This window comes from Gymnoscopelus braueri, assembly GCF_963280865.1.
Source record: "Gymnoscopelus braueri genome assembly, chromosome: 18".
Taxonomy (NCBI): domain Eukaryota; kingdom Metazoa; phylum Chordata; class Actinopteri; order Myctophiformes; family Myctophidae; genus Gymnoscopelus; species Gymnoscopelus braueri.
The window spans coordinates 36,157,713-36,185,697 of record NC_137618.1 but is presented as its reverse complement, the minus strand read 5'-3'; the positions used below and the strand labels follow the sequence as shown (position 1 = coordinate 36,185,697).

Here is a 27,985-nt window from a genome sequence, read left to right as displayed (position 1 = left end):
TTCAATATTTTATTGCCCTTGGATCAGCAATAAAGAAAGTGAACCAGCCTGACAACATGACAGAATCAGGATTTTCTTGTATAAAGCAAGGTATAATAGGCTAATCTAAAAAATAAATGTTCATTGAAAAATATTTGCCGTTTAAAATAGGATACAAATTTCCAAAACAAACATGGTTATTACCAATTCATTGGATATAGTATATACTGTATATATTATAAATAAAATATTTCCAAGATCATTTTTTACTAGGCCGCACACCAGGTGCTAGAAAAAGGAAAAATGTAAAAATGTTGAAAGAAAAAAGACCAGAAAAAATTCAATGATTGCAGATAAAAATTACCCCCTCCATGAACTGACTACAGCAACAACAAATTGAATCAACTGCACGATAAATTGACTCGCACTGGAAATAAGCAAAGGGACAAAAACCAGACCTGGGTCAAATAGAACTTGTAATTACCATTCACTTTCTGTGGTTGACAGTGGTTGACAATTTCAAATCTTTTGAGGATCCACAGTTCAAGACAAAGCCCAAGAAATATTTGCAAAGGCTATTTGACACAGGTCTGATAAATATGAATTTTCCATCCCAACTTGTGCTAGACCCATTCCCCTTGTCAAAACCTAAGCAAAATGCATGAGACTTGTGGGAACAGCAAACACTGTCATTCTTTCTTAAATCATCATGTTGAATTGAATGTGAAGTATTTCTTCATTTTCTAAATGCTTCAAAATATTAATCAGTATATGAACATAACTGAATCTGGTAAAGAGATTATCAATATTATTTAAACTACCAAATCAATAGAATGGAAAAAAGTTTCAGGATGTCATTTCACAACATAACATTTCCTACGCTCCCTGTTTACTCTCCTCTCTAGCCCTCTAGCACTTTCTTTACAATCAGCTTTTCAAACGCCATTCACATCATGTATACAGTATACACGATTTTCCTCTTTCCCGCACACTACAACCCTACTTGTCTTGTTCCCTTTTATATCACTTATCTCAATATCCTTCAACCAGACGCTCTCAGGCTTTGTTCAGACTCCAGGTAAATCCAATTAGTTTCTCAAATCCGATCTTTAGGACAGACTGTCCACATTGTTATTAGCAAGTGATCAAATGGGATTTGTGTCTTTGGACATTGTCTAATGATCTGACTGCATTGATTGCTGTGGCAATGCCGTAACGACATAGGTGTGTGAGTAATGCTTAACTTATACTCTGTCGTGTGACGGTGTCACTCGGCGAAAACAGCAGATCTACAAGATCTTTTAGATCGGCTATTTTTGGCAAGCGACACGTTGTACGACAAAATATAAATCAGGCTTCGGTGTCCGAGTGTTCAGACTGAGACATATCTTTAGAAATCAGATATGAATGAACATTTCAAACTACCTAGGAATGTGGTTCAAATCTGATTCACAAAAATCTGACTTGATAATATACCAATCGGCCAAAAATCTGATTTCCACTGCCAGTCTGAACATAGCCATAATTTCCTCTTCTTTGCACATATTTTATGCTACTGTTCATTGTCCCATGTCTTGACATGGGATCCCCCCTTTAACCACTTAAACCCTATATATATACATCATTGACCAGAGTCCCCCAGGGTTTGTACTTGGCCCCTCCTTTTTACCCTCCACACAGCATCTCTTTGCCAAAAAAATGCTGATCTACAAGCTCACAACGTGTCAGATCGCAACGCATTGTGAGCTTGTATATCGGCTCTTTTTGCCTTCTTTCGCAGAATGCCGCCAATTATGACGTGCCCAGACTAGGGACGCTAGGGTTCATGTGGTTAAACATAGAATGCTTTTGGGTTTGTTCCCTTTCAAAGATCACTTCTGGGAATAGCTTTTCTATGCTGGTGTATGATGGGTGACTTAGGGGCCGTGTCTGGGGGGGGCCATTGAGGTTTGGTTAGTGTAATATCCTCCTCCAGTTTAAAGGGTTTCATTGGGGGGTCCGCATGTGGTGGCCAGACCACAGCTATTTTATTGGTATTTGGTTTGGATCCTTCAAGCGATTTCATAAATTCTTTATCACGATTATTTGTTTTGTGCTTGTCTAATGAGTGTACGCTGCTCATTGAATTTCTCCATTCAAGTTGCTCATTTGAAGGTATAGGTCCGCCGCTTTCTTTGGGAGGTTTGAGGCCATCATCGTAGTTCCCTTTGGACTTGAGAAGTTGTTTGTGATGGGGTAGACAGTACAAATGTCCGTGGAGAAAGACGTAATTGCCAACACTGAAAGAGAAAAGAAAAGCATTTTCATCTGAAGTTGGACAACATGGATGTCAGAAAACAACAGCCTCTCTTTGATAATAATAATATTTATCGGCAAAAACTAAGAGATGGACATGTAATTACAGAAACATCCTTAACTGGTCTTGCTTGAAAAATGCAGGTTGACAGTGAAGCTGAATGAGAAGGGCATGTTTACCTTAATTTACTACTGCAGTGCTCACAGCAGAAACAGTTTTTATGGTACTTCTTTTTGTCCAATATCAGAGCATCCATCGGATAAACCCTCCTCCGACAGACAGTGCAAAGCTCCGATTTCGGAACTCGAATCTGCTAGAAAAAGATGGAATGTTTAAGCTTAGTCACAATACAGAGTAATAGTTTTATTATTATAAAAACAATATTCACAGAGCAAGACAGTGGTCTCACAATGCAAAGTAAAGTAACTAAGGTGCAATCAAGGTTTTACCAAAGGGTTACAACTGCATTATCTGAAAGAAATATACACACAACTATTGAGTTGTTAAGCCATGACCAAGACAATGTGTCAGCAGTCTCACGCAAGCGTGCACACACACATACAGTAAATGCACACATGTCACTGTCACATGCACACAGACTCACTCACACATACAGTATAAAAACACATGTCACATGCGTGTGCGTGCGTGTGTGCTCGCACACTCGCGCACACACACACACACACCCCCACCCCCACACACACACACACACACACACACACACACACACACACACACACACACACACACACTATACACGGCAGTCACTTGCAGGCCTGCATAAAGCACTGTACCTTTTATGTTAGTTCAAAGAATTAAGCCAGCAACAAGTCTATAAAATAATTATAACTTTTACAAACAATATACACTTTTTTACATAAAGAAAACGTGGACATGAAGCAAATGCAGGCTGGTTAATGGCTTAAGCCATCACGCCCATGCTGTTAGATTCTATTTTGGTTTTGGTTTTGATCAAGATGCACAAGTCTTTACCAGATAAAGTGGTCTTTGTCTCATGTGACGTGACAGTAGACTTTCTTTCCTCAGAGACGCTGTAGCCCAGGCTCTTGAAAACACTCTCGCTCTCTGTCCATGTTTTGTGGAAATTCCTCAACAGTTCCTCTGTAGAGGCTTCGTCATATGTTTCTTCCGTTTGTTTTGCTGCTTTTCTTTTGACCACGTCAGCATAGGAAAAAGGGGCGCTGCTCTCAGAGTGCTCGAAAACAGTGGTGGTGGTCCGTGTCCCAATGTTGTTGCCAAATTCATCGACATTTTCAAAATGCTCTGTGCTTGACTTAGTTTCAGAGAAGCCCGAGGGTTCTGCTGACACTGTTTCTTCCAAGTCTTTCTGGGGAGGGAGCGGTCTGCTCTGCCGTGAACTTTTCTTGGCCTCCTGTTTTGAACTGACTGCTGTTATGTCACTCAGGGTTGATACAGGCACCTCAGCTTTGCTCTCCCAGTTCTCTCCCAGTTCAAAAATATAAACATTTTTATTACCGTGGATGTCAAAACTTGGCAAGTCCGGCTCCAAAGTGTCAACTGTTTCTTCTATGTCACTCTCAAGTCCTTCCACAAGCGCTATCGGCCCCTTCCTGATGTAGACTTTCTCTTCTGGTGATTCAAATTTATTGAGCAGACCAGACAAGTCCACCTTGGGAAGCTCCTCCTTTTCTTCCTCTTTATCGGACTCCTCCATGTCTGAGCCCAAACGTTCAGGAATATCAATGGGATCCTTTCTCACATAGGTCTTGTTGAGCTCGGCTTTGCGAGCCTCTTCAAAAAACGTTTTCTTATCTTTTACCGATGCCTTTGTTATGTCTGAACCTTCCACAGTGTCCTGGTCATTTTCAGAGAGTGACATTTTGATCTCTGCGGGTGACTCGGCTGTTGTTTGTACCTCGTTCACATCTGAATCCCAACATTCTGGAGTATTTTGCCCGTCCGCAGGATTTATGTCAATGTTTTCACCCTCTGAAAAGAGCTCCCTATTCTCCTCCATGTCTGAGCCCAAGCATTCATGGATATCAATGAGATCCTTTCTCACATAGGTCTTATTGAGCTCGGCTTTGTGAGTTTCTTCAAAAAACACTTTCTTGTCTTTTACTGATGATTCTGGAATAATTTGGCAGTCAACTTTTTCACCCTCTCCGGAGAGCTCCCTGTTCTCTTGTACTGATGCCGTCATGTCCGAGCTTTCTGTGGCATCCACAGCTGAGGCCTCGATTTTGATTTGACGATGGAATGATGCGGGGGGTGCCACAATCTCTGACTTCTTTTCTGGGATTTGCTGGGGAGGGAGGATGGGCGGTGGGGTCACGCCACGTGAGAGCTTCGCTGTCGTGTCCTTCAGTCGTGCCAGGTTTTCTGCCCGGTCAAAAGTGGGAGACGGCGTGATGCGGGTGATTCGTGAGGTCGGGGTGTCACACCTGCGTGGGGGAGGGGTTGGGGGGGTGGCAGGCCTGTGCAGCAACGTAGGCGATGGGGTCACTCTCTGAGGAGATTCAGTTCTTCGCGTGGATTCAATGGTGATGAAGGTTGGCGATGGAGGGCGCATCCTCAGTGATGGTGAGGGAGCTCTGAGGTCAGTGGATTTACCTTGAGTTGCCTCTTGTTTTTGACCTTCTAGTGAGGTTGTTGTCTTTGTTTGGCTCTCAACTTTTGCAGAACCAATACTGATTTTAGATATTCTCTGTGCCCCGCTTGAAACCTTTTCAGATGTGAGTTCAGATTCATGCTTTTCAATTGTGTTGTTTCCTTCTAGACACATGAGTTTAGTCTCTACTAGTTTCCTCACATATGAAATAATTTCTTCAAGTTTCTCTACATTGCTATCAACTGCAGAACCTTCCAATTCATATTTTTCGTCTGGACCAATGAGCCATTCTGGAATTGAATTGAACAGAGTCTTCACAGCTTTATGATCTGTCTTTCCTGAAACATGCCTTAGCTGTATGATGTGAGTCATTAAAGCTTCAGCTTGTTGCCTCTGAGAATCATCTGTGCTCTCTGCTGTGGACTTAACAATTGCATTTTGTTCCCTCTTCCTCTCCAAGGCCTTCTCTTGCTTTTGAACATCGCCTTCTTGGAGTTGCTGTACATTCTGATGAGCCATACTTTGTGTAAGAATTTCCTTACGGACTTGAGTGTGCTCTTCTTTCACACTGTGGTGCGTTTGGACAACTGTGACTGTTTCTTGGCTTTGGAGGGATTTTTCAGAAATCAGTGCTTTGGATTCGGTGGATGAATCTTTACCTTGACCTGACTGTGCCCCACCTTTAGACTTTTTTGACTTCTTTTTCTTTTTTGTAGGGGTTTGAGTTGCCGGTTGGCTGTCAGTGACAGTAATAGCAGGTGCAGAAGGTGAGGGGATGACTTTCTGAATCTCCTCCTTTACCTCAATCTTCACTTCCTTTTGCATTTCCTTATGCTCAGTTTTCTTCACTTCCTCCTTTAATATCTCCACATCTTCCCTCTCAATTCCATCAGCCTTCTGGGTTTCTTGTTTTTCTTGCTTACCATTCTTTTTTGTCTTTTGGGTTGATTTGCCTGTCTTTCCATTTCCATTGAGCATTGCCTCTGCTGCTTTAAGTGGCTCTTCATCATGGCCAATGGAATCTGTCTTCTTTTTGTCATCAGTAGCTTTTTTCTTCTTGTCCTCAGACTGCTTTTTTACATTCACTTCAGGAATGAGTGTTTCTGGTTCTACTGTCTGAGGAAGGATATTCTCTGATGAACTAGGCTTTTCTTTTATCATCTTATTCTCAGGCTTGTTGGAGCCCTTTGTTCTCAGATTCTTGAATTCTTTCTTAGTTTCAGTTGCAATACTTTCTATCCTTTCGTCACTGATAGATGTCTGAACTTGTTCAGTAATGGAAGATTGAACAGACTGTTTAGAGGAGACAGAAACTATTTGCTGCGAAGTGGACGCAATGGCCTGTTTTGTAACAGTTGAAGTTGACGAACTCTTTTGAACACAGGCAACCTCAGAAGTCTGATTTGAGATAATTTGCTGTTTTGCTGAAGAAATAATGGTAGAATCTGTCATGTTTTTCTCTTTTACAACGGTGGTTAAGGTATTGCTTTGGGTAGCATCTGTGATTTTCATATGTTTGGTCATATCAGATGATAGCAGATCTGAGTGAACCATGGTCAAGGCCTTTTCAGCTTTCTCCTCAGGATAGTCTGATGTAGTCTTCATTGGTTGCTCAATGCTTTCATCGGAAAGCATTTCTAGAGCAGTTGTGACTGAGTCATGCATGAAAGTTGGGGATGGAGTAGCCAGCCTCCGGTACTGTTCTTGTGCTTTTATTAATGGAGTATTAAATTTACTGGACTTCCCTCTCATTCCAGGAGGTGGGGAGGGTGGGGGTGTGAATCTTATTGGGGATATGTAAACTTTTTTCAGTGGTCGTGGTGACTCGGACAGTGGGGGGATTTCATATGGCACCGTTTTTGATGAATGCTTCATTGTTGGAGATTCAGTTCTGCTTATTTCCACCACAGATTTGCTGCAGGTGGTCATGCTTGTTTCGGATGTCACCTGCTGATTTTGACTGAATGCCACTTTATGGTCCAGCTTCGGAACTGGATGCAAAGCGGGCACTTTCACCTTTTTGACGGTCAATTTTGTAGCTTTCCCCGGCGAGGGGTTGATCATCTGTGACGGCATATTGTCCAGCTCCTGTTGAGAAGGAGGGGGTGGCAGGAAGTCCTGCTCACCAGCAAGTGGTGGAGGCGGAGGGGGGAGGTGATCGAGCTCAGAATCAACAGATGGAGGAGGGGGAGGTGGAGTGGGAGGAGGCGGGAGGTCAACATCTGCCACAGGTGGAGGAGGGGGAGGGAGAGGCAAATCCGACTCTGGCACTTTTGGTTTTGGGACGTAAACATCTCTGTTCACTTTGGTTTTGTCCGATTTTATCATTCCCCTTGGATTAGAATTCAGATTGCGGAATTGAGTGTTTAATGTTTTAATGCCATGGTTTTGGGTGATGGTCTTGTGTTCCACCACGGTTGTCGTGTGGTGGGAAGACTGCTGCATAGAATGTGATTGTGTGGACTCAACGTGGGTTTCAATGGATTGGGAGTGATCCTCTTGTGATGCTTTGACTACATTGGCAGTACTTATCTTTTGTATGTTTCTTTGTGCATCAACGTTAAGGTTTTGAACCGGGGGGTTCTGTTTCACTCTAACTCTCCTGTATGAGGGTCTTACTTTAGGAGCTTCACGCTGTGCTGTCTCCAGCAGCGATTTAATAGTGCCTTTAACGTCGCCCTTTATCACCTCCTCTTTTTCCAGCTGGGATTGGCCCTGTGTCCCGTATAGTGACTTAATTGACATCTTAACATCGCCCTTTATCACTTCATCGTCCTCAAGGCTTGCTCTTCTTTGCATTCTCGGTGACGATGGAGCGTCCAGTAAGAGCTGAATTGTGCCTCTGACATTTCCCTGCACATCTATCTCCTGCTGGCATGTCCTCCTTTCATTGGAAGCATCGTGTAAACACTGCATAGTTGTGTGAATGTTGCCCCTTATGATTTCTTCCTTCTCAATCTCCTTCACAGCTTGTGTTGCCTGCTCCAAAGATTTCAGGGTGGCTTTTACATCTCCAGGAATCAAATCCTCAACAAACGATTCAACTTTATAAGTTGATGACTTCTCGAGGGATCTCAGAGACCCTTTAATATTGCCCCGTATGATATCTGGTTTCTCCATGTCCTTGTACTGCCTTTGCGCTCTCTCCAGGCACCGCAGAGTCTTTGGTATGTTGCCTTTTACCACCTCCTCTTTGTCTATAACAACGGTCTGATTCACATACTCGGACAGTGAACTCATAGCGGCTTTTAAATCTCCTTTGACTATTTCCACTTTCTGTAGACCTTCAAATGAGACGGCCGGCTCTGACATGAAAACTTTGACTGTGTTGTGAACGTCGCCAGGGACAATGTCTTCGACTGTGCGTTCAATTTGAGTCTGATTGCAGCCGAGGATGAGTTTGGTTCCCTTGATATCACCTCCAACAATCTCTTCCTTCTCTGTTCTGTCAAGTGGAGTGTCATCAGGTCCTAAATGAAGTTGCTTGAGGTAGTCAAGAGAGCCAGATTCAATGCAGGTGGAATAAAAGCAGACATTGCCTTTTTCAGTGTCGTCCACCTTTATCTTGATCTTCTGATCTGAGTTGTCTGAACTAGACAGTCTGTATAGAGCATCCCTTATGTCACCTTTGATGATGTCTTCTTTCCCCAAAGTAACAGACTCTTGTTTATTCATCAGAGAATATATTGTCATGCGTACATCTCCCTTCTCATCCTCCTGGATTAGTATTCCGTGTTTACCTGTCTGATCCTCCTTCAGAAGGTTGTTTAGAGCTTCCTGGATGTCACCTCGTATTATCTCCTCCTTTTCAACACTGGATCCTGTGTCTTGATTGAACAGGTGGTGTACTGTTTCAACAATGTTTCCCTTCTCTTCCGAATCTATGACAACCTGCCTCTCCTTTGTCTCCCGTCTGTTCAAAAGGTTCATCATAATGCTTTGCAGATCCCCCCTGATGGCCTCCTCTCTTTGGATCTCGGGAGCCTGTGTATTCATTAGCTGGTATTTGGCCATTCTAACGTCACCGATTTCATCCGCTTCAATGAGTATTCCTTTTGAGCTTACCATCTTCTGACTGTGAAGCTCCTCAAGGGTTCCTTTGATGCTTTTGCCCAGGATTTCCGTCTTCTCCATACTCGTCTCGTTGAAGTCATCAATTGGTGTTGTTTCAAACAGCCAGGTTGCCGTCTTGACATCTCCCTTTGCCATCTCTTCCTTTTTGACTGTCTCAATTAGATTTTCCGAACTCATACTTCTTATTGTGTCCATTGATTGGGTTTCAAATTTCCATTTTGCTGTCCTGACATCACCTTTCTGTATTTCACTCACATTAACTGTTTTAACGGACTGCTGTGACAGTGCATCTGTCTCAAAGCGATGTTTATTCATCGTAACGTCTCCCCCTTTAATGTCATGAACTGTTTTGATCAAAACCTTCGTTTCCTCAGCGATCCTATCGAGAGGCTGCGTTTCAAATTTCCACTTGGTGGAATTGACATCTCCTTTCTGCACATCCTCTTGTGTGACAGACTTGATGATATAGACCTCGTCTGTGTCTCTGATGGAATCAAGAGGTTTGGTTTCAAACAACCACCGGGATCCGACCACATCTCCCCTCATCACCTCCTCGCTTGTGACAGTAGTGACCTCATGGAAATGTCCCTCTTTGTCCTTAATGGCATAAAGAGGCTGAGTTTCAAACATCATGGTGTAGTTCCTCACATCCCCCTTCTCTTCGTCCTCACGGACAATTGTTTGTATTTTTCTCATGTCTGTCTCTGTCTCAGAGGACACCTCTTGAATTTTGTCCAAGGTGTATGTCTCAAAAATGAAACGTCCTTTGTCAACGTTTCCCCCTTGCACATCGTTCACAGTGCGGCCGCTCATGGATTCCTCTTGGCTGTCACGTATGCTGTCTATAGTTTGATTTTCAAAGAGCCACTTGCCACTTGACACATTTCCCTTCAACATTTCCTCCGACTGAACCATTTTCAGCTTTTGCATAATTTCCTCAGAAGTAGAAGTCATGATATCAGAGGTTTGGTTTTCAAAAATGTACTTCATCCTCGAAACGTCTCCGGACTCGACGTTTATTTCGGTGACTCGCTTGACGGAGCCTCCTTCCTCACCAGTGATGCTCTCAAGATTCTCTGTTTCAAAGAGGAAACGAGCCATTCTTACATCTTTGCCCCTAACATCCTCTTGGTTCACAGTGCATGTTTTTAGAATGGTTTCTGTCTCGTCTCGGATTGTATCAAGTGCCTGTGTCTCAAAAAGCCATGTGCAGGTTTTGACATCTCCCTTGTGCATTTCCTCAGACATATTTTCACTCTTAAACTCTGCTTTTTCATACAGAATGTCCATAGGTTTAGTCTCAAATAGCCACTTGCAAGTTTTTACGTCTCCTTTTACAATGTCAACATTCGTGTTTGTCTCCACAATCTCCTCATCTTCCACATTACTGAAGTACTTAATTGCGTCAAGGGGTTGTGTTTCAAACAACCACTTGGCAGTTTTAACATCACCAGATTCAATTTCTTCTTTGGATATTCCCTTGATAATTTGGTATTTACTGATACTCTGATCAAACTGGTCAATTGGTCGTGTTTCAAACATCCATTTGCAAGTGGTCACATCTCCTTTGATAACTTCTTCACGACGTACTTTCTTCACTTCATGGAAATGCCCGGAGCTGTCTTGCATGGCATATAAATGTGTAGATTCAAATAGATCTGTGTTTGATTTCACAGAGCCGGAGGTCACACCCTCTACAAAAATCCTTTGAGATTCATCACTTCTGCTTAAATCGGTGGTCTCAAATATTTGCGTGTAGTTTGAGACATCCACCTTATCGATTTCTTCCAGGTCTATTGTTCTAAGGATTTCCTTCTTTTCCTCTCTGATTTGCTCCAAGGGCTGACTTTCAAATCGCCACTTCTGGTGTCTAACATCACCCTTCTCTTCATCGAGTGCCACTGCTTTTTTAAGTTTGCCAACTTCAGCAAGTTCTGTCAATTCTTCGTTGTTTGTTTCAAAGTAATGTCTTGCTGATCTCACATTGCCTGCAATAACGTCTTCTTTTGAGAAGGATCTAGCATTTGCATCATCTTTTAAAGTATCCATTGGCTGTGTCTCAAACACCCAGCAGTTCTTACGGACATCCGCCCTGCAGCTTGAACCATCCTCCTGCGTCAGGTCTTCCTCAACATTTACAGTTCGGATGACCTCTTTCTTCTCCTCTCTTATGTGCTCCAGTGCTTGACTCTCGAAACGCCACTTCTGGTGTCTAACATCACCCTTTTCTTCACTGAATGCCATCGCTTTTTTAAGTTTGCCAACTTCAGCAAGTTCTGTCAATTCTTCGTTGTTTGTTTCAAAGTAATGTCTTGCTGATCTCACATTGCCTGCAATAACGTCTTCTTTTGAGAAGGATCTAGCATTTGCATCATCTTTTAAAGTATCCATTGGCTGTGTCTCAAACGCCCAGCAGTTCTTACGGACATCCGCCCTGCAGCTTGAACCATCCTCCTGCGTCAGGTCTTCCTCAACATTTACAGTTCGGATGACCTCTTTCTTCTCCGCTCTTATTTGCTCCAGTGCTTGACTCTCGAAACGCCATTTTTGATGTCTCACATCGCCTTTTTCCTCTTGATTCCGTGTGGGCTTTTTAAGCTTGCCTACCTCCGGGCCAGACCTTCTAGCTAGCTGGGGGCTGCTTTCGAAAAAGTTTCTTGCAGATCTAACGTTACCCCCAATAACGTCCTCAATGCTTTGTGATTTGGCATTGGAGTCATCCTTCAGAGTATCCATTGGCTGTGTCTCAAACACTAAACAGTGCTTACGTACATCAGCTCCAACAATCTCCTTCTGCATGCATATGGAGCTCTCCCACTCATCAAGAGAAGTCAAGGTCTTTATCTCAAACAGCCATCTGCCCCAGTCACCTTTATTGTCCTCCATGGAGAGGCTGCACACAAGTTTCAGAGGTCCAGCATCTCGGCTGGCCATGTCAAGGGGTTGGGTATCAAAAAGCCAACGGGAGGCGATGGAACTCTCCATTTCTGTTTCAATTTTGCGCACAGATTTGATCTCCAGCATCTGGCTCAACTGTCCCATGAGGATACATTTGAATTGAGTGTCAAAAGTGCTTGTGACTGTCTTCACCTCACCATGGATTTCCTCCAACACGGACCTTAGACTGAGCAGGTGGCTCTCGTCAATTGTCTCAGTGTGGCCAAGGCTCTCCATGTACTTGTTGTCGATCATGTAAATGGTAGCATTTCCATCCTCTTCTGTGAAGACTATCTCTTTTGTTAGGTCCTCCTCCCCATGCATCTTATTGAGAGACTCCATTGGTTGAGTTTCAAACAGCCAGGCTGCGGCGCGGACGTCTCCTTTTTCCAGTTTGTTGAACTTGTTTCTGTACTCTGTGGAGTCTGTGTTGTGTGAGCCCAGTTCCCCCATGGGCTTGGTCTCGAACATCCAAGCTGTGCGCCTCACATCTTTCCCGACTATCATCTCCTGCTGAGTTATTTTGTTGTTTTCGTCAGCATCCTCGTCCACAGCTTCGTCTTTGATGGTGTCCAGTGGCTTGTTTTCAAACATCCAGCGCATGGACTGCACCTCTCCTTGGAGAATCTCATCCCATTCCAGGTAGTCTTGGTCTGGGCTCAGGCTGCCGTCATCCTCATACACATATTCTTGGCCCTCCACCTGGTTGGAGACCTGGTTGTTCTCGACCTGAGCCTCATCACTGTGGTACTCTCGCTCTATATTTTTGCGCACCTCAGGGTGAATGTGCTTATAGAGGCGTTTTAGCTCATACATATTCCTCTGCTTGAAGTAAGCGTCTTTGTTGACTGGGCCTTTGGAGGAGGAGTAAACTTGCTCTGGGGGCTCAGGTGAGTAATAGCACTCAGGGATGTCCGGGCTGTCTGGTGGCACTTGTAGTAAGTCTGGGGGTGGGGGTGGGAGATCATCAGAGACTTCGGGGGGAGGTGGTGGAAACTCCTCATAATCTGCAACGGTCATGGACGTGTCTTCTGCAGCGTCAGTGGCTGATGCCGTGTACGTGTCACTAGCAACCTCACTTTGAGTCACATTCAAGGCCCACTTAGCTCGATTGATGTCTCGTGCCATCTTTTTTGAGGATAAAAGTGATATTTGAGGGAATTATTATCACTTAGTACTTGACAATGTTGTGGAAGAATATATTGTAGACATTGCACAGTTAAGGCGCGTTCCCACCGCACTTTTATTTTACCTCTGGGGCGGAATCTGCCAATGCATTGTCAATGCAAATGCGTGGATTCATGGTCTTGAGGATTTTTTCCAGGAATCCACGCATTTGCATTGACAAAGCATTGGCAGATAGAGGTAAAATAAAAATGCGGTGGGAGCGCGCCCTTAGATTACCACTTAACCCATTAACACCTGGAAAGCATCTGTGTAATTTTTAGATTTGAGCTAAAAAAGCATTTTACACTTTGGCTATTCAAAAATAGCAGATATACAAGCTCGTAGCAAGTGCCGCGCTACGAGCTTGTAGATCTGCTATTTTTGGAAAATCGAGAAAATTGGTGCAAATCTTTGAATATGCGTATTTTTTAAAGCGATTTGTAACTCAAATCTTTGCTTCTGGGGGGTCCCTGGAACAAACCATTTTGAGATGGGGGTCCGCGGCCAAATACATATAATTTTGGGGTCCTTGACATGAAAAAGTTTGAGAACCACTGATATAGAAACATACGTTTTTTCAAAAACACTGTTAGGATTTAGAAGACATTTTGTAGAATCTGAACCTCAGGTCTTAATGGGTTGATTTGAATTGAAAAAAAGCATAAAAATATCAAGGAGAGTCCAGATGAAATGAAATGAATTCATATTATGAAATGTACACAATTCTGGGAATCCCGTCTGTGAACTCATTGAGGGCTTGTTGTGTTTCCCCTGCTAGTGCAGCGGACCGCTTCTCAACCTTTTCTGGATCATCCTTTAGGCTGCCGCGTTAAAGGGTAAGACCACTTTGGTAGAGGTTTGGGTTGCCATGATGTAACTCCAAAGGTGGGCAAGAAATTAAAAATAATTGCTCCATTGATTAGAAATTGATAATTCAAAATATGCTCCTCATTGACTTACATTGTACGGTAAAACAGCTCTCAAAGTCACCCTTTTAGCCCATAAATGAACCCAAACATAGCTGATTCAGGCAATATAGAACATCACCAAACCCAGTACTGTTTTTTTTTTAAATAAAAATGTCAACTTCCTGTTGATTTTACTATTTGAAGATCTGGATCCGGATCCGCGTATCCAGTCCAGGTTTTCTACTTATAAAAAATGGCAAAATCAACAGGAAGTTCGTTTATGTGCTAAAAGAGTGACTTTGAGAGCTGTTTCACCGTACAATGTAAGTCAATGAGGAGCATATTTTGAATTATCAATTTCTAATCAATGGAGCAATTATTTATAATTTCTTGCCCACCTTTGGAGTTACATCATGGCAAGGTAACTACACAACCCAAACCTCTACCAAAGTGGTCTTGCCCTTTAAGTGGTCAGATGGGTGGGCCGCGTGCATTTTCAGACCATGTTTATTTTAATGATCAGGTTCTGGATTGGATCAATGGAACTAACGTAGTATACTTTAAGGTATCACATTTTTTTCAAGGTTTTTTAGCAATTATTTGGGGGCCCACTTGCGATATCCTCACGGCCCACCAGTGTGCCTCGGCCCACAGGTTGAGAATTGCTGTATCTAATGCACTTTTTAATATTAAAAATATGTGGTCAATCTGAACAAATCAAATCAAACCAAATGAAGTCACTAATGTAGCAGAAGAGAGGAAATTCAAGTTAATGAGTTCACAAGTCCAGTATGGACAATATCTCTAATTCCAGTTGGCTACTGTAGTTCCAGATAGAACATAATGTAAATTTCATTTTTGAAAAATAACTACATATGAATAATGACAATCTGTGAATTACTACCTTAATCTGCTTGCTCGGAGCAGCCTCTTCGATGGTTTTCTCAAAGTGTTCCCTCAGCTCTCTAGTGGTAAACCTGGGCTCCTCAACTAGAAATCAATAAATAATAGTAGACAGCCTCAGCGATGGAAGAAGAAAACCCATTGTGGTATTTAATCACAACGGACATAACAGTGCATTTTGGAAGGTATAAAACATTTATAACATCCTACCTGCTTCATTGTTGTGGTTTTCATAGGATGCCATACTGTTGTTATTGTAGGTCACCTGTGAATGAGCAAAGATATATTAATGATGAAAAGAAAAAGAACAAAACATTTATTGGAAAACATTAAATTCAGCCAGACAGCAATGTTATTATAATTGTGTTTTTCTTTATTTGATTATTTATTTCCCCAAACCAAAGTAAATCTAATAAAGAATTAATAACTAAATAAATGAGTGAGAGAATCTGATTTATTGCGATCATTTAAAATGTTTTACTCAATTTGTGCAACTCATTAGCAGGGCTTTATCATACAGCCTGTGGGAGCACAATGAAAGAGAGATGAGAGAAGAATGTGTACCATCTCTTCCTGGTTGAAATTGGACTGCTGACTGCCTGTTTGTCTGGTACTGCTGCTCATCACTGTCACCTCTGAGTTTGACACTTGCTGTAAAGAAGAAGACAGTGGTTGTCACACACAAACATACACAGGCATATGCATGTGTACGCACGCACGCATGTACGCACGCACGCACACATACGTACGCAAAAGGTGCAGAGGTTCTACAATGATGCTAAAAGCTGAATGCTAAAAGCATTGAAAAACACAATAAAAACACAAAACGCCCTGGGGGCTTGTTTCCAGTGTGTACAGACACACAGACACACAAACGCACGCACGCACGCACACACGCACACACAAGCACACACACGCACACACACACATACACACGCACACACACGCACGCGTGCTACTGGCTCCCTCTAATATCGAGTTTGCTCCATTGAGTCTGCTTGACCAGCCTTGACTTGAATGAAATGAATGACATTGAAATGCTCTTTGAAAAGAACATTGTCAAACAGGTTGGAAAATAATCACCACAGGGTTCCAATTAAATACAGGAAAAACACCTGAATACAGTAGGTATGAAAACGCTTTGATCCCTCTATCAGTGAATCTTCAAAACTCAGGATATAAGGATGGTGTACCAATGAAGGGTTGTGTTACTTGAATGCACTTATTTTACTGCCCTATAGTACCAAAGGCAGTCCCTGCTCATAGGATGATAAATGCAGAGGACAAATTCTACGAACCGGTATGTGCAAATGTACTATAGTATTTACCCCACACCTAATTATATGTATTTTTATAAGGCATGTAAGAAGGTGTGTCCAAGACAAATTTCCATGGTTCAATTAACCTTTAACATTGAACCATGAATGTACCTACAGAACACAGTGCAAAGAAGAGGCTTGATTAGATACAGTAGCTGACTGTTTCAAATTACACTGACCATAGACAGAGGAAAGATCAGGCATAGAGACCATGGAGGATTACTTCTATCATGTTCCATGTTGACCACTCAAAGTAACTACCACAGTTGAAGAGACAAAAACATGTTTTCCATTGTCTTGCTAGACACCTGTGTGTACTGAATTGAGGCAATTAATCCATGAGTATAGTCTGTGTGAAGAACCCTGGGGCTTTGACAGGCACATGGTCCAGATGATGTAGTCTCCTTCAGTGCCTTCTAACAATAGCAATAACTAGTTAGAAATGTAATTTTTGTCCCTTAAACCCGGTGAGCTTTGCTAAGACTGTAATACCGGTAATTGGTGCAAGTCGTGCTGTATTCGACCCAAATGTGTGCTCACTGCCCGAATACCTTGACGCAAGCTCTCCAGCATCTGAAGTAAGCGGGAATTCAGTTGTTGAAAGGACAGAGAGCAGACAGTATCAAATCCAGCTACCGTCAGATTAAATATGCCATGCGATTTCAGAACACCTTCAGCGGGTGGTGCGGAGGGGGAACTGTACAAGAAGAGGTGCGTAGTCAAAGCTCAGCGCATCATCAAGGACAGGCACCACCCTTAGCCACAAACTGTCCGTACACCTACAACAACCGTGGCCAGACAAGGAGGCCTACCATCGTATCAAGGGCAACCACTAGGTTTATGAACAGCTTTCACCCAGTTATTATATCACTGTTGAACAAAGTCACCAGGGCCACCTACCATGTGGATTTTACCTGTGAAAGATACCGCTCTATGTGAGCCTGTCACCAGGCTGGCCATGGACTTGACTTTTCCTTGTGGATCTACCATGTGGATTGTACCAGTGAAAGTTAACCCCCCTTGTGGACTATGTGGTTGAATTTGAGTGACAACGCACTGATACTCTCTTCGCCCCTTAATCGAATGTACAATATGCTGATTTTGGACCTTAAAGGGATAGTTCACCCCCAAAATGACTTTTTTTCTATTGATTACACCCCCCCATGAAGCCTTGAATTCATGGAGATTTTTAGTTTTTGTCGCATTCCTAAGCCAATAATTTGATGACCGGCGGCGACTCCGGTAGGAGACTCAAAGTGTTAACTTTGAGTCTCCTACCGGAGACATCAGCATCTTTCCTCCGGTCATCAAATTATTGGCTTATAGGAATGCGACAAAAACAAAAAAAATCTCCATGAATTCAAGGCTTCATGGGGTGCGTAATCGATAGAAAATAAGTAATTATTTGGGTGAGCTATCCCTTTATTGCCTTATGTCTAACCTCATACTGTAGCAGCTGGATTATGCTATGTGTATATATGTAGATATCTTTGATTTTGCTCTCCCTGCCCCCCCCCCCCCTCCCCCTCCTCCTCTCTTTTTTTCTTTTCTCTTTCTGAAAATAACTAAAATGATGGAGCTTGCACGAAAATGAATTTCACCCACTTCTTTACACCTGTAAACCTGGGATGTGACGAAACGTTGATTCCGATTCTGAATGAAGGTCTCTCTCTCTCTCTCTCTCTCTCTCTCATGCATTACTGTATATGCCGGCCAAATGCTTCTACGCATTGCGTTTTAATTGCAGTACCTGCACAGATCTTTGTTGGAAATGGAACTGGGTTACATTGTGTGACGTTGCAGTTTCCTGGCTCTCAAATTGTTTCCTCACACTGGCAAGTCCCCCAGGCAGGGAACAGACCTCTGAGTCCTCCTCCATGACCTAATGAACCAGGGAAATGTCATTAGCCACCTCCACTTCCGCACGTGGGCCCTAATAGGGCTATTATTGTGCCTGGTACACACACTGCAGGCAGGCTGCTCTCGGAAGAATACCACCCGAGTAATGCTCATGCTCCTTTCTCTCTCACACACTCCAAACAGCACTTTGTTAACACAATAGCCAAACGGATGTTAGTCAACAACCTGCTGGAGTGCTCTGTAACAGGCGGTCGTCCAGACAAAATGCCAGCATGCAGAGTTCAGATTAAGAGCCTATAGTTACAAACTCAAAGCCATGATGAGTCATGGAGGTCAGAGATGTCCTGAGGGACAGCGAGTGCATTTTCCGGCATTTCGCGGCAGTTCCGCTGCTCCGCCGGCAGCTGACGCTCCACCGCCGGCAGTCACTGCCGGGAGCTGCCGCTCCTCCACCGGAAGTTCCGCGGACGTTCCGCGGCTGTTGCCGCTGCCGGAGAATGCACTCGCTCCTTCTGGGAGGTGTCCTGACGGAGGCATGAGGAGCCCCCGATGTATTTCCTGTTTACAGCGGCTCAGTTTAGATTCTGCCCAGTGAGAAAGGGGTTTCATGTTTCCCCCTCTATCTATATCTATACATGTATCTACAGGGCCACCGAATACATCACCCCCCCGCTGGCCCACACTGTCATCACCTTCCTCTAATAACGCATGACGGAACCCGTCTGCAACGAGGACAATGCCACACACACACACACACACACACACACACACTACATGACAGCTACCGTGCAACATATGGGATGCTCTGCGAAAGGGAGGGTGAGTTACGCGGACGAAAACAAACAGTGGTGGAAAAAGTACTCAAATGTTTTACTTAAGTGAAAGTATCGATACTGCAATGTAAAAGTACTCTGTTACAAGTAAAAGTCCAGAATTCAGAATTTACTTGAGTAAAAGTACAAAAGTATTGGTATCAAAATGTACTTAAGTACCAAAAGTAAAAGTGCTAAAATGTTTGAAAATAGCAGATCTACAAGCTCACAACGCGTCGCTTCGCGACGCGTTGTGAGCTTGTAGATCTGCTATTTTCAAATAGCCTAGGTATGTTGTATGTATGTTTTATAATGTAATGATTTATATCTGCAAAGTAACTAGTAACTAAAGTTTTCAAATAATTGTAGTGGCGTAAAAGTACAATATTTGCCTCTGAGATGTAGTGGAGTAGAAGTAAAATTATAGACAATTGGAAATACTCCAGTAAAGTAAAAGTATCTCAAACTTGTACTTAAGTACAGTACTTGAGTAAATGTACTTAGTTACTTTACACCACTGAAAACAAACAATCCCAAGCGAGAAATAAATCCATTCACAAGGTCAGGGTTAGTTCCATTCAAACAAATGTCAAGGCAGGACAAACAGTAAGATGATCTCAACAAACCACAAATCATATACAGTCAAAATGCAAAGGTGAAACCAATACGACATAAAGGGGAATGCCATTCTGAGTCTCTCTTGTGTTTGTAGAGTAAAATTAGCTCACAGCCAGCTCTCTGCATAACATCAGTCCATACATAACATACAGGTATACTGTATACGGTACAGTAAACAGTACAGCCTTGACCTACATACTCCAGCTTCCTGCTTTAAAAAGGACTACAATGAGGTCAAAGTGTGTGGAAATCAGTTGGTTTCTCCATAGTTTGGTTTGTATCTAGAAGGTCAAATGGTTCTACGAAATTAAGTTAGGCTAGATCTATAGTATACAGTATGTGTGATTATGAAACATACCTCTACTAAATTGCAGCACATGCGTTCATCTATTTATGTTGCTTTGCAGTGCAATCACCCTTTAAATTTGTCACACAGGTATTAGTCTACATTAGTCAAGAAGATAAGATGTCAAGAAGAAGTAAATAAGTTAATTATTCTAAATCTGTCAAATTTCCACTCTGTGTGTCAACCAAGAGTCACTAAATCTACAATAAATGCAATTTCATTTGATGTGATATTGGGTCATTTATTTCACTATTATTTACGTATGTTACTATAGTTAATTGGAAATAAAGGCGACAGTATAATTAAATGTTAATGTTTGTAACTGAATGACACCATTGACGCAACTCTTCTGACCACGTTTTACAAGTTGTTTGGACCAAAAACTAAAATGAAGTTGACTAAAATAAGTGGTGTTGGTGGTGTTGCTAAAAAAAAAACTACCCAAGAATTATTATCGTAGCTGCTGTAGTTGGAGCCTAAACCATTGGTTCTCAAAATGGGGTCCAGGGACCCCCAGGGGTCCTTGAGGGAGTTCCAGGGGGTCCCCAGCTAAATGATGGATAGTTAGGAACCAAATGGACCCTTATGGGTCTGTAACACTGAGAGTGTACGGTCCATTTGGTTCCATTTGTACACTCTCAGAGTTAAATTAACATTGATTTTACAATATAAATTGGGGTCTCAGAGATAGAAATGCCATTAAATGGGGGTCCGTAGCCTAACGGATGCCAAAACTGGGGGTCCTTGAAAATAAAATGGTTAAGAATCACTGCTTGATCCGTAAAAATCTTCTCTTATGGGAGGTCCCTGGCATGTCTTTTCAAATGGGGGGTCCCCGGGCTAATGAGTGTCAATTTGGGGGTCCTTGAGATGAAAACGTTTGAGAACCACTGGCCGAAAACCACCACCCTATACTGTATACTGTATACGGGCTAAAGAAATAGCCCGCAGTTGTTGTAGGCAGAGGCACTTCCGCGTTGGCCACAGAAGGGGGCGTGGTTATAGCACAACTGGTATAGACTTTGGAATGACGCATACTGTAGCCATGCCAGCTTTGTAAGTGTTGGCATGCAGTAAAATGGTTTGTTACATTGACCCATGCGGACGGCAACTTTGTACCCCGCTGGAGAAGGCGTTGTCCTCCCGCTTGGCGACCGCTGCCTGGTGGTACATGGCCATGGTGTTGGTCTGTGAGATGATTCTCTGAGTTCTCAGAGTGAATCCGGTTCCTCTGGTTGAATTCTTTCAAGGATGTCCTGCCCTGGTTATAAACCTGCGCTGCCAGCAGCTGGAGCAAAAAAACAGCCAAGCCCCTAGTGGTCAGTCTGTGCATTGCATGACTCTTTGTCTCTGTGTGTGTGTGTGTGTGTGTGTGTGTGTGTGTGTGTGTGTGTGTGTGTGTGTGTGTGTGTGTGTGTGTGTGTGTGTGTGTGTGTGTGTGTGTGTGTGTGTGTGTGTGTGTGTGTGTGTGTGTGTGTGTGTGTGCCAATGGTGGAAAGTAACAAAGTACATTTACTCAAGTACTGCACAACTTTGAGCTACAGTGCTTTTACTTGAGTATTTACATTTTTTTATAATTCATACTTTTACTCCATTACACCTCAGAGCCACATATTGTGCTTTTTGCTCCTCTGCAATTATTTGACTGCTTTAGTTGATAGTTACTTTGCAGATTCATGTATTAATACAAAACATACATGAATTCATAAATAATGATGTATCATAATAGGTTAAGCTAGCAGGATATACATTAAAATTAGCCACACCTTTACCAGTGGCAACATTAAAGTGATGATCAATGAATAGAATAGAACAGTATCACCAATTAAAAGCGCCAAAGTGGATTAATGCAAATTAAATGCATTAATAATTGCAATCCAATAATATGATTGTGAAATGGACCATACTGCATAACTGCTTTTATGCTTGGTAGTATAACTACATTTTGGTGCCATAACTTTTGAACTTTTACTCTGAATTCTGAATACATAAAATTAGCTTAATACATGAAATTAAAGTAACAGCGTATTTCTACATTGTGGTATTGCTACGTTCACTAAAGACAAAATAGTTGCGTAATTCTTCCACCACTGGTGTGCAGTCATTTGTCATTCAAAGCCAACATAAAAAGGACTACTACTTTTCAAATAGCACCTTAATAAGGTTCCAATTATATTCTCAAACACAGCCAGCAATAGGGATCATTTTACCAAGATGTAGACTAACTTAAAAGGCTGCGGTTCACTGAAAGAGCAGAAAATGTAAGAGTGGGTTTCCTAACTTGGAAATATAATCACTTGACTACAGACCCAAGCCTGTGAAGTGGATATCCCTTAGAGAACACCTGCAGGTGGTTTTCTCCTGAATGAGGCATTCAGGCTACACTACAGGGACATCTTTTAAATCAATTACACTCTTCCCACTGGACTTCCAATTGTAAGAGGTGATTGAGTGAGTGGTAAAAATGAAGGGAAACTCCAGAATAAAAAGATTAGTTCCTACAGGGCAACTTGATTGTTCATAGTGAGAAATGTATTTTTCTGGCATGAAGTTGGTCTCCAAGTCAGCCATGAAAACAGCTAACATGATAATAGAATGTCAAAAAGAACAAGCAAATCTAATTCTGAACTTGTCCCTCCATTTTTGATGATGGCTTATTTTGTATAGGCAACAATGCTAATTCAGACAATGTTTCAGAATCAGCTCATTTGAAGTATTGGGCCTGTTTTGTTTGTTTGCCATGTCTTCAATAATTATGATACTCAAATGACCATGTTAACCTCATGAGCCCTAATGTTCCTATTGTGGGGTAATTATTATTTAAAAAAAATCCAAAACATGATTGCATAATACCCGTAATAAGAATTGCATAACAGTAAAATGCTTTTTACAGATTAGAGCGGACTGCTCTAAAAATAGATTTGGTGTAGAGGGAAAAAAGGAGGGGGAGTAGGCTATAGATGCTGGTCAAATGAAGTATATAGGGTATATAAGTGGTTAATAGATTTACATTCTGATGACTCATATGTGAGTCAAATGTGAAATGTGAAATATTCAGCAGTGTAGCCTATAGACTTTGCCTCGTCATCGTGGGGGATGACTCAGCCTGACTACAGAAAGTTGTTTTGTTTGCACACTTCTAAAAAATACAAATAAAAAGACTAAAGGAGGTCATGAAACTCTACCTCCAGTGGTGGAAAAAGTACTCAAATGTTTTACTTAAGTAAAAGTATCAATGCTGCAATGTAAGTACTCTGTTACAAGTAAAAGTCCGGAATAAAAAATGTACTTGACTAAAAGTACAAAAGTATTGTTATCCAAATGTACTTAAATTACCATAAGTAAAAGTACTAAATGTCGCTATGCGACGCGTTGTGAGCTTGTAGATCGGCTATTTTCATAGGTATAAAATAGGGCTAAAGTGGTTAATGTGTGTTTTATAATATAATAATTTATATCTGAAAAGTAACTAGTAAGTAAAAGTATTGAACATTGGAAATACTCCAGTAAAGTAAAAGTACCTCAAAATTGTACTTTAAGTACAGTACTTGAGTAAATGTACTTAGTTACTTTACACCACTGGACAGTAATGCATTAGTCTGTTTGCTGAGACAGGAATTAACTGTCTATGATTTCCAAGTATTCACACCTCAGCTCTGGGCTACAACAGTATATAAAAGTAGGGGATTAATTCAGATGTCATTATTGTACGTTTGAGAAGTTTAGAATATGAAAATGATTGTCTACCATGATTGTCTACGACTAAGTGTATACTGTAGGCTAAATCGAGGTCTCTGCTGTGTGAGACATGATTAGTTTTAGTTCAAACTACTTTATTACACTGAGTGTATTATCAAGAATACTGTCTGTAAAAATATTAGTTATTGTAGCAAAGCACAGATTTAATCACATAATTTAATCTTCTGATAAATGTAAACTCAAAAGTATAAACGTTTTGGTACCTGGAAGATTATTATTCTATGATTCTGCGATTCAATTGTTTACTTTTTTTTACATTTTGATTATAACGTGGTGCTATTTTCAATAACCTCTTAAAAACTACTTTTCACGGGGCGTTTAATCATTTACATTCCTACAGTTTTTTATTACATTTTTTATTATCATTACACAGGGAATCGAGTCCAAGTACATTCAAATTAGCAATGATGCAGATCATTGGAGTTGTGTTTTTGTGCTTTTTTGTAAACACATTGTGGTTACGTCACTAGGGTATGATGCATGTTGAACTTGAACATGATTCAACAGGATATTATGAACATAACATGACATAAATGTCCTTTGACTACTGTGGATAAGACCGTCTGCTAAAATGTTTAAATTGTAAATTGTAAATTGATAAATGAATTGCACAATTCTGTTGGTTTGTCATTGGATCACAGAGTCAGCTCTTTTTTGGAGCAAGGCCCTCTCTGGCCATCTATTTTAGCCTAGGAGGAATGGGAGGTATGTTAGTGTAAACCTATCACTCTGTTGAGATGGATGACGGACAAGCATAGCTAGCCCTCCAAAATAAGACAATTTTTACCTACACTAAATTTAAAAATCATTAATACAGTATAATGTACAAACTTTAAGCCTAATGTGCTGTGAAAGCATATTTCCATATGTTCAGGAGGGGCATACATTGTAAACTTTTTGGAGAGGACTTACAATTTGTGGCCAACAAATGTGTCAACAGTCTTGGGCTATCTAGTGACATGTTAGGTTGGGCTGAGAGCTCACATAACAAGAAAGCAAAGTAATCATGGCGCCAAGTACTTGCAAAAATAAATCAAGCCTATTTTAAACTTGCCAGGAAGAGTCAAATTTCTTTTTTGAAACATTGGAGAAAATCCAGGAGGTCAAGGCTCTCGGTTCTGGCAAGATTCTGTTTAAAAACATCTGGGCTAGCCTATATATTGACATGGTTTCCATTCTTTGTTGAGAACAAGAAATATTTATTGTCACTATATTCATATTTCATTTATTCCATGCCTCAACTGATGGTATGGTCAGACGATAATAAAAATATAAAAGTAGCCACACACTCGTAGCTCTGATGCAATACTTCATTGAACTTAGAAACATAGAGTCCACTCGGACTCTATCATTTGGATATTCTTTATTGAGACGTAAAAAAATGTAAAAAGAAAAAATTTTCCAGCCAACATTTTGATTTTAATGTTTCAATAAATTGTGTGTGTGTTTACTTTAATATTTTTGTATATGCTTGTTTTCATTGGCCATGACACCACATCACCACAGGTGTGCATTTCACCTATTTTGACTCATGGTCACATGGTAAACATGGCTGCTAGGTGCTCTTCTCAGGACACAGAGCTCAGTAGCTCAGAAATCTATTATTTATGACCAGAAGAAATCCAATATCTCAAGGAAAGTTATTTAATATTTAATGTTATATGTATATTCTCTATGTTTATAGTAGCAGTTATTTTATAATAAATAAGGTATTATTTTAGTGATGATATTTATCTTCAGTTCTGATTATTTAAATTTGGCCCATGCATTATGCACAATAATGACCTCTTCTGCATCCATTGCCAAACACAAAGCTTATTTACTAGTAATAAGATCTAGGAAACACTTCCAATGCCCTTTTTTTCCTCAGTTGGCAACATAAGTTAGTTTACGACGACACACTAACTGGAATATTAATGAAAATTATATATTCTACTCATATATACACATTAAAATACACAGAAGCAAAGGCAATTCACATATTCTGGTAAACCCAAATTCCACTAAACCAGCTGCCATCCACACAAATATGTACAGACACAAATGAATGCACAACACAAAAACCCATGCTTCTGCCAGAGGTTACATCGCTTACCAGGAAAGTTGATTAACAAAAGTATAAAAAAACGTGAACTCAGCAGTTAGAATCCCACAGGATGGCCACTGCACCCCTAGTCGGCAGGGTCTTTTCCAAGCAAAAAGCAAATCCCACTCAGCGTTGGAGACCAGCTCCAGCAGTATATGTTCTCACCTCTGTCCGACGGGGCAGATGGTGACAGCTGATTTTATTTTAGATCCCCCGCCCACTTGTAAAAAGATGGGCTGCAGGAGGTGGGGGGGGGGGCTTTTTTTAGAGAGTGAGGCCTTCCGTGCCTTCCATGTCAAGTCCCCCTGAAAATCTACATGCAAATACTTCCTGCGCCTCTTCTCCTCCACCGGCGGCACCGCCGGTGCACAAATAAATCAGATCAACCCGTGGTTTCATCATCACAGATTCCATTGGAGTTCACAGTGGGCTCCCTAGTCACCAGCAGCTGCTCTGGTCTGTCAGGATAACCCAAATCATACACATTTACAACAAGTACTTCAAGGATCCCCACCGTTCAGCACTTCTAAAACACTCCAGGTACTGCGGTGTGAAGCGGATAACCGTGCTTTAGATTTGACTGATGGTAAAGTTGAGTGACAGAATGCCCCTCCCCCCATGTCATATCCTCTCAGTGATGTAATGGTATGAGCTGAGGACTGTGTCTGTGGGGGGGGATGGTGGGGCTAAACACGCTATAGAAGAAGACACCTCGTTTTTTTGAAGTGTGGAGTGCCTGCTAGGTCATGCTGTTTGGCCTAGTTGGAGGTCATGGCGCCAGCCTGACTCTGGTATCTTCTGGAAGCTCTCTGCCAATGTGTGGAGAGCAAGACGTGAATGCCGTGGGCCGAGCACAGACCTGTCTGCATGCACTGTGAAACTCACACCCGCCTTTCTATAGGTTGCCCCGTGTTTAAAGGGCCACGCCGACACATTATCATCATCACCATTGATCTCCACACAGAGATCTGAGACACAGGGAGATCCTAATCACTTGTAGACTGTAATTTTGACCACCGATATAAAAACATAAATTTGGTACTTAAAGATCGGCTATTTTTCGGTGCATGACACTGGCGCGCAAAAAAAGTATAAATCATGTTTAACTCTAATTCCAATCCCTGAACCTAGCCTCTAAAGGTCTAATCCTAACCTGAATGTAAACGTATCTCTAAAAATGTTTTTTTTTAACTATAAAACAACCATTACATTTTGTCTTGTGAGGATCAGGAAAACGGTCCTCACAATGTAGATTTCTTCAAATTCTACTATACTTGGTCCTCGCAAGTATAGTAATACAAACACACACACACAGACACACACAAAGTCACCATGCACAGACCCCCAAAAAGTGTCAGACGTGATGCAACTGGCTGCACAGGAGATGAGGAGTGACTTCTTCCATCAGACATTGAGACTTTCCATATCAGTGGACACATGCCATGCATGCCACAACATGGAGAAAAGACCCGTCTCAGCCCGGGAGGAATAATGAGCTACTGTAACTGTGTCAGTGACAGCACGTTTCTTTCTGACTGAGAACAGCCAGAACCTTCTCTGTATTCCTCTCAAGACACATGCTAAAAGTGAATTAGTAGAATAGACAGCTTTACTGGGCCGTATGGGACAGGTAGTGCATGCTAGTGGACCGCACATTGCCAAGTGTAAGTTTATAAGGTAGGCCTACAGTAACATCCTGAGTGTTAATTTAACCCATTAAGACCTGAAGCCGATTCTACAAATGTCTTCTAAATCCCAACAGTATTCTGAAAAAAATTATGTTGCTATATCAGTGGTGCTCAAACTTTTCCATTTCAAGGACCCCCAAACTTATATCTATTTGGCTGCGGACCCCCATCTCAAAATATGTTGTTCCAGGGACCCCCAGAAGCAAAGATTTGAGTTAAAAATTATATTCAAAGATTTGCACACATTGTCACGATTTTTCAAAAGTAGCAGATCTACAAGCTCATAGCGCAGCACTATGAGCTTGTATATCTGCTATTTTTGAATAGCCAAAGTGTAAAATAATGCTTTTTTAGCTCAAATCTAAAAATGACACAGATGCGTTCCAGGTCTTAAGGGTTAACTCTGAGAGTGTACTGTAAGGATTTTACAGTGCACTGTAAGTTCATTTGCGAATATACTATATAGCATACAGTATATTACTCTTGAACAGCGCTTGAGCAAGGCACTGAACCCTTACTGTAGTTCTAACTCAGGACAGGGGAGTGGTAGCCTAGTACTGAGCTTGGCAGTTGTGAATGAACAGGTATGTAGTGTATCTTCATAGTTATATGGGTTTAGAAAAAGAAAACTAAATCGTTA

General features: G+C 41.6%; 1 protein-coding gene across 4 annotated transcripts; it reads right to left on the bottom strand.

The window, feature by feature from the left end:
• xirp2b (xin actin binding repeat containing 2b) lies at positions 1-25,806 on the bottom strand. 4 transcript variants are annotated; one of them, XM_080412903.1, is made up of 9 exons: positions 25,667-25,806; positions 20,932-21,100; positions 17,927-18,058; positions 15,422-15,508; positions 15,068-15,122; positions 14,859-14,944; positions 3,269-13,007; positions 2,455-2,588; positions 1-2,258 (listed from the first exon to the last, which is right to left on the bottom strand). In XM_080412903.1, exons 2-8 carry the CDS (start codon positions 20,989-20,991, stop codon positions 2,494-2,496), a joined length of 10,254 nt encoding a protein of 3,417 aa, XP_080269029.1. In that variant the 5' UTR covers positions 20,992-21,100; positions 25,667-25,806; the 3' UTR covers positions 1-2,258; positions 2,455-2,493. The 4 variants fall into 4 exon arrangements, with proteins under 4 accessions (XP_080269029.1, XP_080269031.1, XP_080269030.1 ...); XM_080412905.1 differs by having other exon boundaries at positions 2,455-2,585; XM_080412904.1 differs by having other exon boundaries at positions 20,932-21,085.
• Positions 25,807-27,985: the final 2,179 nt, after the last annotated feature.

Excerpts from the sequence above, each read along its gene's own strand:
- xirp2b (XM_080412903.1), bottom strand. The coding sequence starts at position 20,991 with ATGGCCATGTACCACCAGGCAGCGGTCGCCAAGCGGGAGGACAACGCC. Across the intron at positions 14,945-15,067 it reads AAACCACAACAATGAAGCAG|TTGAGGAGCCCAGGTTTACC; the intron begins GTAGGATGTTAT and ends ATTGATTTCTAG. Across the intron at positions 13,008-14,858 it reads CTCCGAGCAAGCAGATTAAG|ATGGCACGAGACATCAATCG; the intron begins GTAGTAATTCAC and ends TCCTCAAAAAAG.